This window comes from Achroia grisella, unplaced genomic scaffold (assembly GCF_030625045.1).
Source record: "Achroia grisella isolate CSIRO2021 unplaced genomic scaffold, CSIRO_AGI_Agris_v1 utg487, whole genome shotgun sequence".
Lineage (NCBI taxonomy): Eukaryota > Metazoa > Arthropoda > Insecta > Lepidoptera > Pyralidae > Achroia > Achroia grisella.
Window position 1 is genome coordinate 362,454 of NW_026712891.1, and position 15,504 is coordinate 377,957.

Here is a 15,504-nt window from a genome sequence, read left to right on the forward strand (position 1 = left end):
TGCTTTCTTTTCTAACTCATTGTCCAAGTAATATATAAAAGTTTAGCAATCATGTATAAAATTTGTATATTTCGAGACAAACTAACTAACACTACTCCTGCCACGCCTCTTAAAACTCGTTTCGCGAATGCCATTAGTAAAACATAATCGTTGCGAGATTATGTTTATGTAAATTTCTTAATAGTCGCAATGCTATTGAACCCACAGAGAAATTGTATATTTATCGGTATCCAGTTATTTTCATATTATATATGCATTTCTTGATAATGTTGAAACTCTTGAGTGTTTGAGTGAAGAAAGTGCCACTTGCGCGGCCGCTGCCCCGTTTATTTGCACCTGCTCATACTTTGCACATGGTGTAATGCAGTTTCGGTGCATGGCTTGAACTGCATTGCTGAAATACCAACGCTTTTTATGTTGCGAAGCCTCTCACATGAGCTATTAAACTTTTATGTTAAAAATGTTGGCAGTGTCCCAAATGGTGTTACATTAAGTAGAGTTATCTTGGTATTAATAAACTAAAGTATCCATAGTATTATTAGTTGTTTGTAGAGTAGTATTAGATCAAATGTTCTTAATCTACGTCTGAATAAAGTTGAGATAAAAATAATTCAGTATAAAAGTATATTGTGCGCTTATAAAACAAGTCTATATAAATTTTTGCATCTGGAATCATCAAATCACTATATCATACTTAAGTTTACACACTATATTGAATTTAGAGAGTGGAATTTCCCATGGCTTGAAATAAATTATTGCAATAATAAAATAAGTATTAATACGAATTCCCTCGAGGAAAGTAAGGCAGGCATCCCGGCGCGCGGTCATTAAGTCTCGGCGACCACGACCTGCCCATCGGCTTTCATTGTTCACCCACCATTTTGCATACGATTCCACCACAACGAACAATTCAAAACACTCGTTTTATGAATCAACGCAATTGCTGAATATTTATACATTCACGTATTTGAACAACTAATGCCTCTAAACAATTAATGTGTCTAGAGCATTTTTATGCAGATGTTGGTACTTTATCTCTCAATTTACTGCAATAACAGGCATACTCCTACAAGATTTACTGTCTTAACTAATATTATTAAGAGGAAATATTGGATTATTTGTTTGCAAAAAAAAAGTAAAAGTACTTTATTACTTTTTCTATACATTCATCTAATAAACTTCATTATTAGATGTAACAACATTTACATAGGTTGTGTTTTATGTAAAATAAAATATAAGGATACCTACTCGTAATTGCATCCATGTACAGCCGGGGTCAGATCCTATGGTTAGAATTACAGTAACTGAAATATTACTAAATGCATAACTATTACAAAGTGCAGATATTTTTATAGTAAATAATATTTGTTTGTAAAGTCTAGCTTTTCAGTTAATTGTATATTCATTATTACAGAATTTTATTATAAAATTGTATACATAGTAAGTATACTACTTTATATTTGGTTTTAGTGAACAGGTAAAATCATTTATGTTTCAAATTAAATGTAATTTCGCATCAAAGAAAAACCTTGAAATTATGTTGCTATTTGAAATTAAAAACACTTTGATGGGCTTTAACTTATCCGGTTGCCATTTAAGTTGGACGTCTTGGAATTTCCTTTGAGGACACTACAAAAAATATATTAAACAGGACGAGTATTATATGTTTAAAGGAGGAAGATATAAGGTTGTCCTTAATGGAACCGTTGAATGAAAGGAATTGTTGTAGCTACCTAATATTCCAGTTCTTTCATTTATCTCAGCACTCACTTTAGATATGAGATATCAAAAATACTGTTTATTAATACCATTCCGGCATGCTGCGGACGTTCACTGAATTTAAAACACGCTTTTGTTGATGTACCTTGTTCACACTCTCTAAGAAATCGCTTTTTAATGAATGAATTAGATATCATTAATTAAAATTTAGTTTCTATATTTCATTCTTATAGTAGTACGTACTGCACCCAAATAGTGGGAAGCCTATTGTGCTCGAAATTGGCAAGTGGTTCATTATGTAATAGCAAACATTGAAATGCTTTGAATATTATTAAAAGTTGCCCGACGACCTTTAGGAGGTACAAATGTTGCGGTTATGACTGTCTTGTCTTGTACAAATTACGTAAGACGTGTCACTGGAGAAAGTTAATTTAGTTTTGAAAGTGAAATCGATTGCACTTTCTTTCACTTATCTATTTTAAAGTTTCGCTATTGGAATCCAATTATAAAAGGAATCAAGGATGTACCTGTCTGATCGTTTTTTAGAAATCCTTGTGACTGATGATGAAGGAAAGAAAAAAAGTAATATACGCTTAGATTAGATTCACAGAGTATACAGCTCAAAAATCAACCAATATATATAGTAGGTATATAAATCGAGAAGTATTAGTTAAAACTTAACTATACAGAAGGCATGAAATAAAATACATAATTGAACAAGTAATCAATCATCTATCTAAATTTGGATCTAGTAGGTGATTAACCGCTGAAACGAGATATAAAGTAATTTAATGGAGTACATTCAGCAGTAAACAATGAATGACTAAAATGATGATAATGAACGTCATAATAATACACATCTAGGTACGTAGGCATTGCATTCCAGTTTCATAGTTGTAAAAATTTTATAAGACTATGGAATGTACATAATTTGTAGTTGGTACAGCTCTCTACCTATAATTATGACGCCGCAATAAAAGTACGGGAATGTAAAAAAATGTGCAAACAACTTTGCAAACACGTTGGAGCGGTTTAAAAGGCCGCGTCCGGATTGCGAGGGGCGGCGGAGGGCACAGACAGCATTCCAGCTTCCCGTGGCCGCGACGACGTCACATTGCTCCAACATGGCGCATTCCTCCATACCATTTAACTACTCATAGCAACAATCAAACAAAATATATGGAAAAATAATAACATACGTCCATCACGTTATTGGTTTTTAAGCAGTAAAAGTACTTTTTACGACGGAAGTAAAGCGCGATATGCAACCAAGGGGCGCAGCGACCCTGACATCTGTGGTGTGCGCGAGCGTCGTTTACTCTCCGCAAACGTTCACGGTCGCCGCCCTCTGACGAACGCCTCCTCGCTAAAAATAACTTAGATTTACTGATCGAAATTTTTAGTGATCAAAGTTATCGTAACGTTTTTTGTAGTAATGGCCGCTTGTGGTTATTGGTTCCGGAGCTAGGGTACTCTGCATAAAGTAGAAAATCATAAGGTACCCTAGGTTTATGTGGAGAGTTCGGATCGTATTTCGCGGAGGCTTTTCGATGGTGTGACGTGGAGGAGGGCGAGTGGGCCAGGGTGCTGTGCGGTGGGTTGCGGGGGAGCGTCGCGTGCGCAGCTCAGTGTCCGTCCCTGGCTCGGAGCAACGCCCCCGTCAAGGGCGGCGACGCTGCAAATTTCTGCAAGTCCACGGCGACTCAGTGCATCGCGCCCCGCCGCGGCGGCTCCGCGTCGCCGCTCGCCGCTTACCGCTCGCACGACGCCGTAGGCGCACGCCGGACGCACCGCCCTATGTTAAATAACTGTTATTTCAGTCGTTAATGGACACGTTCCGCATTCTCAACGCGATCCTCTTTCTTCCGATCGGGAGATCCGCGATATTGTTTGTCGTCGAATTAGCTCAGTGAAATCTTTTGTTCTCCCGAGGTACATTTTTTTTTCGTGTGCCGCGGTTGGTTTTTGAATTAAAGTGCTGTGATAATAACTAGTTATGAATTTTTCGAATGCTGTATAATATCCTTCAAAATGTTGGAAATAAGAAAAATGCCCCGACGATTGGTGTCTCATCATGGTTTGTACTAAAGTTTACCTACATTTGGCAAAACATCCTTATGTTCATTATAACATGTTCATTAAATATTAATATTAGGATGTGACACCACTTAGGTACATCTTATTTTGATAAGGTGACTGAGAAATAATCTAATTAATATATTTCTTCTAAATAATATTTTATTGCGTTGCGTTATTTATATAAATTAATGTACTTATAAGTGGCCGATATTTTCGTCAATATTTATTAGTGAAGGAAACTAATAAAATACTTAATTTTCTTCACTACTTTTTCGTACTATCAAGAACTTATATTTCTAGGATTATTTCTATTTCTATTTTACGCATATGGTCCATTTGAGGGTGAAATACCATTGCAAGTCATGAACTCTTGTATCATTCACTATTTGTCTTCTCTTGAGACAGTTCGAGTCATAAATTATTTGATATAATTTCATTGGCATATTGCTTTTTTTAAGTTGAAAGGAATATACAATCAAGCCAATTGATGGCAGAATTAATAGATAAATATCCATGGACGTATTAAAATTGCCCAACGACAAGTAGAGCTTGTACTGTGGGTAGTAAACAAAAGATTTGTTTATTTGTAAATACATATTTATAACACAGTGTACTTAAAAATGTACTAACTTAACTTTGTACTTAAAAAAAACAAAAAACCGAGAACTCATAAAGCGCTATTTGGTCCCAAACATAGCATAAGTACTAAACAACATTTTTTTTGCATACACATAGAAATTAATATCAAAATTAGTACAAACTTATTCCAAGAATACAAATGTATGTATTATGCGGTAGTTCAAGGCGCGTCTATAGGGAGATGTGACAAAAGTGCTATATTCCGGGTTCAAAATCCAGAAAACTTCTACTTGTTAATATTTTAAATAGTGAATATTCGCTTCCATAGAGCAGAAATCCACCCGCCTTCATATCGTTTCCCAGTCGGTAGGTAGGTATGTGGCCTCCATCTGAAAACCTGTTTGCAACGGTTGTCGGGTCTACACAAAATCAGTTGATATTTTTATACATACAAAAAAAATATAATTAGTATTTGTATTGATCTCATCAATAAAACAATTGAAATACAGTAATTTTTTAATGGAATTATTTGGATTTCGAATTATAATAATATTTTTTTAAATTGTAACTGCAATTGTTAGGCAATACCAATCATTGTGATAATTAATTTTGTAATTTGATATATTATATTTTATATTGGTATACCCACATAAATATTGTACGGGTTAGTAAACCAATATTTTGGAAACAGTATGGTATAGATATAATGCGTTGTTAATATACTGGTAGTGCATTAACAATACAACAACACGGTAATCTAATCACAATATTCACGTAACATACATAATGCATTTTTCATTAACATAAGTACCTTGTATTTTATATATCTAGAAGTTTAAATTGCAAATGTTATATCAATTGCATCGAAACCTTATGTAGTGTATATCTTGTTCCATAACACTTTAAATAATTAAGTGAATTTTACATTGTTCTGATGTGATTATAAATTTATGTACCTATATGCACACATAAAAATGTACTCACGTCATCTATATTGTGTAGCTAGTTGACGTGAAATATAACAACATATTTTTACACTTTTATAGGCCTATACGTCTGAATATAATATTATACACACGTAGTTGACAACTTATCAGATTGTGATAATTTCGATTTATTCTACGTGAAAAATGAATATCAATTATTATATTGCTGTATTTGTGTACCTAATTACGTAAATACTTATTAATATGTGTATGCCAAATTAATACGTTTAAAACATTGCCTTAAAGATGATTTCTATGAAATTAATAGTGTTTATTAAATTCGGTAATTTTAAATTGTACTATTTAATAGTATTATTTAAAATGTATCTTTTGTATCTATTCTAATGGATAGTAAAATTGCTTTTAAAATAGACGATTACTGAAATGCAAGAGCATTGCCATCAAAATGGCAAAAATAAAGGAATATTTGATGTGTGAAATTATATTTTCTACTTTGCCTCTAGGACTCATTCGTTTTTAGTACTAGTGCTTAACTGCAGTATAATAAAATATCGAATAAGGAAACGATTAAATTGATTCACTTCCTTTATTTTCTTTCGTCGATTGAAATTTTTGTTACTTATGAAATGCTCAATGTGTACAAGTAGGTATATGGGCTACGTACGAGTATGTGTAAGTATTTATATTACACAAGCATACTAGTGTAAGTACTTATCTGTAGGTATTTTCTACAGGCATCACAGTCTACGCAACTGAGTAAATCGATTCAATGTCTTTGTTCCAATTTAGTGACGAAATGGCCTTTGCAAAGCAATTATGTACTTCGACAATCTTAAAGACTGAATTTCAGTTACACTTGTTCAAATAAAACAGTTTGAAGCGTGCCTTGTCTAAATACAATACACATAATTGACGTTTACAAATGTCGATACCTACCTACATTATAATAAGTACATATGCATATTTAAAACTATTATTTTGTTAATAAAACAACAGTTGCTCTGCGAACCCCTTCCATTACACATAAAATAATTTAATATTATACATCGATTTTGTTCGGAAATATCACTGATGTATGTGCAGAAAGTGATAGTGTGTGATATGAAATCATATAGTGTTGTTAAAATATGGCATTCGAGATGTTTACATCCTATAGAAGAGGAAAGGGAAGGTAAAGAATATGGTGAATATAAATATTAAGAAGCCTATCATTGTTTAAATCCATGACATTATCTGTTATTAGTATCTGTCATTGAGACTAAACCACGAATCATGGACATGTCATGTGGCGGTTGCAGATTATAATATCACATTTATTTATAACTGAATAAAATAATATCTATAATAAAGGATTATTACCTATATATCGTAATCAAGTAAAAAATAATTCTTTATAGCTTATTTATTTCATGAATGAATTTTTAATGAAAGTTTGAACATCGTTATCAATATGGAAACTATCTGGTATTGAGAATAGTAACATTTAGGGAACTACTTTTTATACAGATCTTCCAGTCCTTTAGAAATAATACGTTTTTAATCTCATTTAAATACATACACAAATAATTTTTTTACGAATGAAAATGGCATAGTGCGTCCAGTTACGATAACGGTGCATACTGGTAGAGCATCAGTAAAGGATGATAGAATGAGATTGTTTGTCGGGTCAGTTCGTCCATCGTATCGAATTTATCGGGAATTAATATTGATAGTTTTCAGAGTGGACCGCGTGGATGTTCGTCTGATAATATACCATTACTAGTCATGTAGTCACTACTTTCTATTTATTAATAACGGAACGCTATTGCCGTAGGTGACATTAAAAGACATATTTTTTTTACAGTTTCCTTTATATTTCTTATCGGATAGTTGAACTAACATAAAGATGTGTAAAAAATAATAAGGATCTTATTCTTGCTATTTGGTTATGAAATGGCAATATGTCATGAAAAAAGGGTACATGATATTATTAAGTAGTTAAAACTATAAGAAATTCTGAGAATTAAGAACTATTTTCCTTACGTAATGATGCCCTAAATTTTTAGGACAAGGGAGGTACCTAGTGCCAAGTTAGGTAACTTGCGTTGGTTTTGTTCAAAAGCATTCTTTTCAAAAATATTTTATCCACAATTTACTTATATGTAAATATGTACTTAACGAGTGTAATGTTCCCTTCTGAAATTATTTGAAACCATAGAAATTCTATAACATTAATAGAACTATTATTATTCACTACGTGTAATCTAATATTCTGACTACCTAATATAATAAGGAATAATCTAATTTAACGGCAAATAACTATTAATAATTCCATACTCTCTTTGCATAAGGTGTCATAATATAATATTACCTTAAAATGGTTTGATAGTGTTTGAAAAATATCCTCGGTTTTCTTACCGTATGCTTGTATGATTCATAGAGCCGCCGTCATCTATATTTGTTATCTAAGACCAAGGATGTGGTCATTTAGTCATGGGATTACGTGTCATATGCGTAATATGAGCCACTTTTGATAGCTGACAATTTCGTAATTATTTATATAGTATTTATCGATGTAATTATAATATAATAATTAACCAACAGTGTCATATTAAGTGTATATGTAAATATATACTATATTTCAAATATGTTTTTGTTTCTTTATAGATCGTGTCATTAAAAGCGATACTGAAGACAAGAGTCTCTCAAACGATGAAACACCTCTTCCGTCTTGTCCTCGACAACCGCCTGATGGAGTAGAAACACCTTCTGATGTTATGGAGAAGATGCCTGAACCACAAACTCGAGTGCAACCACGAATTGGTTGGCCTTCAACGACTCGAACTCGATTTTCATATTCATCGAGAACTCAAGATGCCAGGAGTGAAGCCAGTGTTAAAGATAAAATTGCTATGTTTTCAAATGACCGCACAACATCTACGGATCATCTGGACAAATGTGGTACACTTCCAACTCGACATTCAACCACGAGGAAAAGTACTGCTTACGTAAACAATTACTCAGACGTATCTTCATTAGACAGGCGTTTAACTAGATCTCAAGATAATTTGGATGAATTACCACGCACCTTTAAACTATCCACAGATAGACGTGAAGTATTAGGAGCTTTGGAAACTGCACCAGCTGTTAATTCAATCACGACCAAAAATAATAGAATCCTTCAAACTGACAACAAGCCCATTTTTTATGGCAGTACTACAACCTTACCCGCAAATGGCGATTCCTCATTTACGCCACCTATTTATCATGCTCGTAGTATAAGTGATGACAATAGTAACAAGAATATTCATAAGTCAAACTTAGAGTATTTAATAGAACAAAGAAAAAAATCTATGTCAAAATTAAGAGGCTTAGTAATATCTGAAGCCCAATCTCCAATAGTTGATTTACCAGCGATAAAGGTACAAGATCCCCTTAAAACATATTCCAATGCTACATGTAATCAGAATACTATAAATCATAGAGATAATAAAATGAATAATGTAAAACCTATGGATCTAAATGACACCAAATGGAAAGCTGCTCTTTCATCTAACAATATACCGAAGTATTCTCCTGCGTTCAAAAGGAAGTCTTTACAAGTATATAGTCCTATTTCCTTATCAAAAGAATCTACCCCAGAACGTAAATTATATGGGAAAATGGATACATCAAATAAAAATAATATGTCACTAGTATCAAAGCCCCAAAAACCATATACAGATTTAAATAATGATTCAGTACGAACAACACTTTCTTTAACTTCTCAGTTTTCCATAAAATGTCAAGTTTCAAAGAAAGAATACAAAGATATTTTTAACCCTACTCAAGATTTCAAGGACATAGACATTAAAATAGCAACTGCTACTGATATTGTAGACAGTGATAATGATTCTGCTATGAGTTCCACTCAGTCAAGTTATAGGTCATCAGCATCCTCTCCTATGAATAACTTAGAGCCTGTTGAGTCAGATAGTTCACGTCTTTCACCAAGAATATCACACTACACACATTATTCACTTGTGAAGTCTGAAATTCCAACAAAGTCTGCTGTAATAGAAAAAAGCTGTGAGGAATATATCAAACGTAACGTTTGTCGTTCAGTGTCGTCTGACACGAACGTTTCTCTCAGTTCTTCGGCAGGTTCGGCAGCTACGTCTGGTTCACAAGCAAGTTGCAGTTCTCTCGAAAGTTCTGTTGCTGATTCAGAAAAACGAAAAGTTTCAAAAACATATAATATTGATACGATAAATAGAAGAAATATTTTAGCATCGGCAAAATGTAGAAGTGGTAGAGACGACAAACTTACGTCTCCTGTTATTGAAACAAAATTTTCACATGAATCAGTTGACAGCTCCCCGAGTCCTGTTTACAAAGCAACTGATCGTCTTTCTACACTCACGTCATCGGTGAGTGCTGTATCTAATAAAGGCGAAAGCAGACGTCGAAACAAAAAAATTGCATTGACATGTTGTTGTGAGACACCTGAATCTCTAAATCTTGTCAGTATAGCCCTAATGGAAATTGACGGTTTTGACTGAGAAGAGAAAGTAAGGGTCTGGGCCGTTCATTATCAGAAAGTCTATATCAACATGTCACCTGGTGCTTCATTGCCTAATATTTTAAATAAGGTGGTTAATGGTAGGTATGTTAACCAAAGCTTTATCACGGTTGAGATTAGTAACACCAAATAGTATATGTATATCACCAGCGGCTATCATTCACAGTTAAAGATATAAATTTTTATGGTAAAATAAAATGTGGAAACTGATTCAGATAGTGATAGTGATGTTAACATTCGGCAAAGAAAGGTTGATTACAAAAACACGAGACTAAAACGGAACTCAAGTTATTCAAATAAGATCAAGCAAACAGAGACTGCTTTAGAAAGCGCAAAAGTTGATGATGTACCTAAGAATATATCTGAGAAAATAATAAAGGAAATAAAAAAAGTTGGCCTTGATCATTTAAAAAATAAAGAAAACACACAAATTGTTAATAATACAATAAATTTAAAAAATAATGACTGCGTAGTAAACCCAGAAGGAAAAAATATTAAATATGCACATACAAAAAATGTAGCAAGTCCAGAAAAATCTACTAAACAAATAGTTATACAAACCAAAGTTAATGAAGCACCATATACGTCCACAAAAGAAATTGATTTTTATTTTTTTCGCTAAATTATTAATTAAAATTCCTTAGATAATGTTGTTTCTTGTCGGTTACAAACAGAAATTAGATGATAGTTCAAATAAACATATCAAAATTTCTACTTCTACTGTTAATTTGAAACGTGGAGCTGCTTCGGGTGTAGGACTCATTTTAGCTGGTGGTATTGATTGTGAAGCTAAGGATGTTACGGTACGTAAGATTTTTATGCAGTTTTATTTATTGCTATTGTCATAGGAAAGAAAATGATGGGATATGTTATTAATTTTATTTTTTTATACTATAATCAATATCTGTTAACATGGTAGTCACGGTTGAGATTAGTAACGCAAATAGTATATGTACGTACAATCACCAGCGGCTATCATTCACAGTTAAAGATATAAATTTTTATGGTAAAATAAAATGTGGAAATATCATTTCAGATCCATCGAGTGTTGGCAGATAGCGTGGCGGATAAAGCGGGGCTTAAAAGAGGCATAAAAGTTCGAAGTATTAACGGCTATGTAATGGCTGGATTGACACATGCACAGTCTGTTACTATACTCAAGGTACTTCATTAATTGAAATAGTAACTAAGCAAATTACTAAGAAATACTAGTATATAATTTTATCTCTTAGTGCAAAATATGTTTTTTTTGGCATAAAGGGGACAAACGTGCTTGTGTCTCACCTAAAGGTAAGTGATTACCGCCGCCCATGAACACCAGGGGAACACCAGGGGAATTGTAAATGCGTTGCCGGCCTTAAGAATGGCTCGAAGGAATAAACTTTTTTCTTTACGATATCAATAACGTAGATATGGGTTTGGGAATACCATTGCTGGAATGTGAGTTCACAATGCAATTCACGCGTAGCAAAAATTAATAAATAATTATAAAAAATATTTAATGATTTTCTTTAAAAATTTTCACCTCCATGTTTTTTTTCTTTTGTTCGTATATTCCTTGGTATCTGTATTAATTCTAAATTAAAGTAGTAAGTGATAACTTAGATATTAAATAGTACATAAGTGTTAATTTCATACAATGTTTGTTAAGATTCAAGTAAGATATTTTTATGAAACTCGATGTGCAATTATTAAATTGGCATATCTACAAAATGTAGAATTAATAACAGTTGTCTTTATGTTTTATCTTCAGGAACAACGATCAGAAGTTACAATCGAATTCGAGGATGAGTCCAGAAAAAATAATGTAGGAGAAGCAAGATGCGGCTCTGAAAGTGGTGAGTAGCCATAAAAAATTTTGTTGCATGGAGCTTTTTGTCAACCGTTATGATTGTTGTAAGTTTTAAATCGAACTTATTCAATGATATCAACCCCATAATGTGACACAATTAATTAGTTTTTAATTTCTGATGTCAGAACATTGTTATAAATCTGAAGTCTATGTATATGCGGGACACTACTATGCCTATATGAGATCGTGTCGTGTGATACTATATGAGATCGTGTCTCCGTGTCATAGTAGTGTCCAGCTGTAATCCACGTTGATAACTAGAATTGAGTGTAAATCGGAAATAGTGGGTAAGACTATATACTACATCTTTGTGCTTTGGGATCAAAGAAGAGTTTGATTAGGTGGAACATTTAACTCGCTGTTAGAATAATAACGAATTTTGCATTAACGGTTGCGTTAACGTATAGACCACTGGACTACAAATTCGCTTTACAGAGTTATTTGTGATAGGTATAAATAAGCCGAATATCAATTTTTGTTTAGCAGGTACACGGTCACGTAATGGATGTAAGATTAATGAAGTACTATATAATAAAAAATGTACCCTTATAACAATACTTTGTTGCAGATTAGTATCTTACCATTTTCATTGTAGATAACAGACTTTCAACAAGCAGGCTCTTGTACTGTGTCGTAAATTCTGTATATTTTATGTATTTATGGACTTGTACAATATTCAGAAAAAAATACCTAACTACCATTTGCGAATAAGTCTGTGTGTATTATTACTATAAGATTCTTACTACGATCTTTATGCAAAATTAGTGAAAAATATAGAAATGTGATTGTAGAAAAAAAGTCCCTTTATTTAGAATAGTTGTTGGAATGTTGGTCAGTGTTATGAATTTTATAGAGTTTTGTTTCAATATTATACTAAAAATTTAAAATAATGCCATCTATGCTAAAATAATAATATCTTGATGTATATTAAGAAATAACATTAAAGTTTTGTGGAGTTGTGGGTTGGATAAAATGGTAATTAATTTACTTATAATTACCATTTTATCCATCCTACTCCACAAAACTTTATATTAACTTAGTATTCCAATAACATGTTTAGAGACTAAAAATGATTTATATTTATATCAGCAGAGTCGAAAGTTCGATATGAAGCTATTGAAACAGAAACGGCAGGCGCTAAAGCTGGAGTTGTGGTGACCGTACTATTGGAAAAGGCAGGCGGCGGGGCGGGTCTTGGTTTTGGCTTGGACGGAGGACGAGATTCGCCACATGGAGATCGACCACTCACAATAAAAAAACTATTTGCAGGTTAGTAACAAGAAATTCAATTTCGTTATATATCCGAACGCTTACTGGGTATAAAGTGAGTAAGTAAGTAATAAATATTTTGTCTTAGACAATGACAAAATATTTATTATGTATGGGTATATAGTTTGTATGGGTACTTGCTGTTTTTGATCTAATTTTTATTTATTAAATATCTAAAATCAACCAATAAAATAAATTAATTTAATTAATACTTACTTATTAGTTGGTTGAATGTTTGGTACAATAACTGCAGAATTCAAGAATACAATAATGCAAAAATGTATGATGATTAGAGTAGCAGAAAATGAAACAATTATCTGATTATTTCCTTCAGGACAAATGATTAATTTAAAGTTTCGAACATATATCGTTTTGCTTGTAAATATTATTGTTGTTAAAAATCTATCGAATAACATATTTATTTATTTGTAGGCGGAGCTGCCGCTCAAAGTGGTCGAGTTCTAGTGGGAGCCGAGCTCCTATCGGCCGGAGGACAGTCTATGCATGGATTCACTCGCACGCAAGCATGGGCTGCGCTCAAGGCGCTACCATCTGGCACCGTTGCATTAGTTCTTAGAAACCCAAAGAACATATAGGTTGCTCCAAATAAATATATTCACAAGTAGTTCCCTACTACTTGTAAATATATACATAAATCCAGCAGTCGTTATCCGCTCACACAAGACGCCTTAGTTTAGCTGTTAGGCCATGCGTGAACTCCTCGCAGAATCCGGTTAGCAAGACTAACAAGAGTCATATATCTGTGAATATTCGCCCCAGGATACAGTAACAAGCTGATTACTGACATCTTTCAATTCAATGTGGCGCGCCGAGCGAAACTCAGCTCGTTTCACTGCTTCTATGAGATATACATACCTTCGATTTGCTTATACCTTTAGTCAATACTCTAGTAGATATATTGTAAATAATATAATCTATTCATTTATTATACAGAAAGTTATCGCTTAAGGTTTTCAAGACTGCATTACAATTTGTTCAAATTATTATTTATAAATTTGATTAAATTAATACTAGTCCGGACAGTAGAGACGATATTTACAGTCCTGTATTAGGCTTTGTACTTAAATTGTAATTTTCAAAATTTATTTGTATCGATATATTTTTGAGTGCCATCTAGAGACTGGAAATTTATGAGTCTTTAAAATGCACATATTTTGTAGAACACAATTGAACAGCGTTATACGAAGTCAAGTTCATTGCCATAAGAGTTATTGCACCGTTCTTGCGCAATGTAATTTGATCCAATTAATGAATGGTAATAGAAACCACTATATTAGCATAATAAGCGGCTGCGTTTTAATACGTTAGCACATAAGTCAGTCTGGTTATAATATTATTTTATTAATAATTACTGTGATTTATATAATATTATGTTTAGATATATTCTACATCCAACAATGATATTACTTATACGGATCTGTTCTAAATTTATCAAAAGCTATAAAGTTTAGATATTTTACAATAATGTTGTCTAAACAGCAGCTGCTTAATTTTATTTATCTGACATATAATTGGGTTTATAATAGTATGTTTTATGAAAAGCTACTAATATAATGCAATATTTTTGGAACACTGCGTGTATATTTTAAATTCAAAGTAAAAAAAGCAGTATTCTCTTACTATATTAGAATGCATATTTAACTCATTTACGTTACTACTAAAAATACAATATAATATGTACTTAATGATTTTGATTAAAATAATGTAGTTCACTATATACTTATTGTAACACTAAGATAAGATGTGAATGTCTATTTAAATTTTCATTCAGTTTTGTACAATATATTAATGCCTAATATAAACAAATAGTTTCTTGTCTTATATTTTTAGTTGCTTGCTTAACTGCCCCAATCTTACCAATAATATTAATTATTAAAGATCTAACATTAAGATTGTAAATAATTTGTTTTTATTATTAGTATTATTACTAATTCTCTCATTGTAAAATTATTTAGTAAAGGAAGAATCGAGAATAATCTTCGAATTATTTATGTTATTCCTCTTTTTTATATTCTCAGAGATAAAATATATATCACTGTGCTATTTATCATTGTTTCTTTTGTCACCCATACTGCATTTAAAATAGCTAGGACTAGGTTAGGATAGGCTAGGACAGAAATAGCTAATTTCTGATATTGGACACATAAAAGATTGTCTATATAAAATCACAGGTATAGTCAGCTACTTTTGTCACACTTCTTTTCACCAGGCAACTTGCATTATATCTATGGATTCATGTATAATAGGAAAACGACTGGGTTAATTAGAAATAGCCCCGACACGCATAACGGGCCAAATGTGAGGCTAAATAACGTAAAATAGAGCCTAACATACAATACAATAAATACATCAGAAGATATAGCTCAGTTTTCTTAATACTTATCTACCTAGATACATCTATACACATTTAACTCTGTGTTCCAAGCGTACAGTATAATCGTCTATTTTTTTCACACGTACTTACCTGAGTAAATTGTGTATGCGCCATATAGCAGTAT

At 32.5% G+C, this 15,504-nt stretch overlaps 1 protein-coding gene across 1 annotated transcript in view; it reads left to right on the plus strand.

Moving 5' to 3' along the window:
• Positions 1-15,051, plus strand: part of LOC131845852 (uncharacterized) — a 35,296-nt gene extending 20,245 nt beyond the window's left edge. The window contains exons 3-9 of the mRNA XM_059194991.1: positions 7,971-9,771; positions 10,072-10,443; positions 10,532-10,667; positions 10,901-11,026; positions 11,618-11,702; positions 12,806-12,985; positions 13,418-15,051. Of these exons, the coding sequence (XP_059050974.1) occupies positions 7,971-9,771; positions 10,072-10,443; positions 10,532-10,667; positions 10,901-11,026; positions 11,618-11,702; positions 12,806-12,985; positions 13,418-13,581 (2,864 nt within the window). The 3' untranslated portion in view covers positions 13,582-15,051. The remainder of the gene's footprint in view (positions 1-7,970; positions 9,772-10,071; positions 10,444-10,531; positions 10,668-10,900; positions 11,027-11,617; positions 11,703-12,805; positions 12,986-13,417) is intronic.
• The last annotated feature ends 453 nt before the right edge of the window (positions 15,052-15,504 follow it).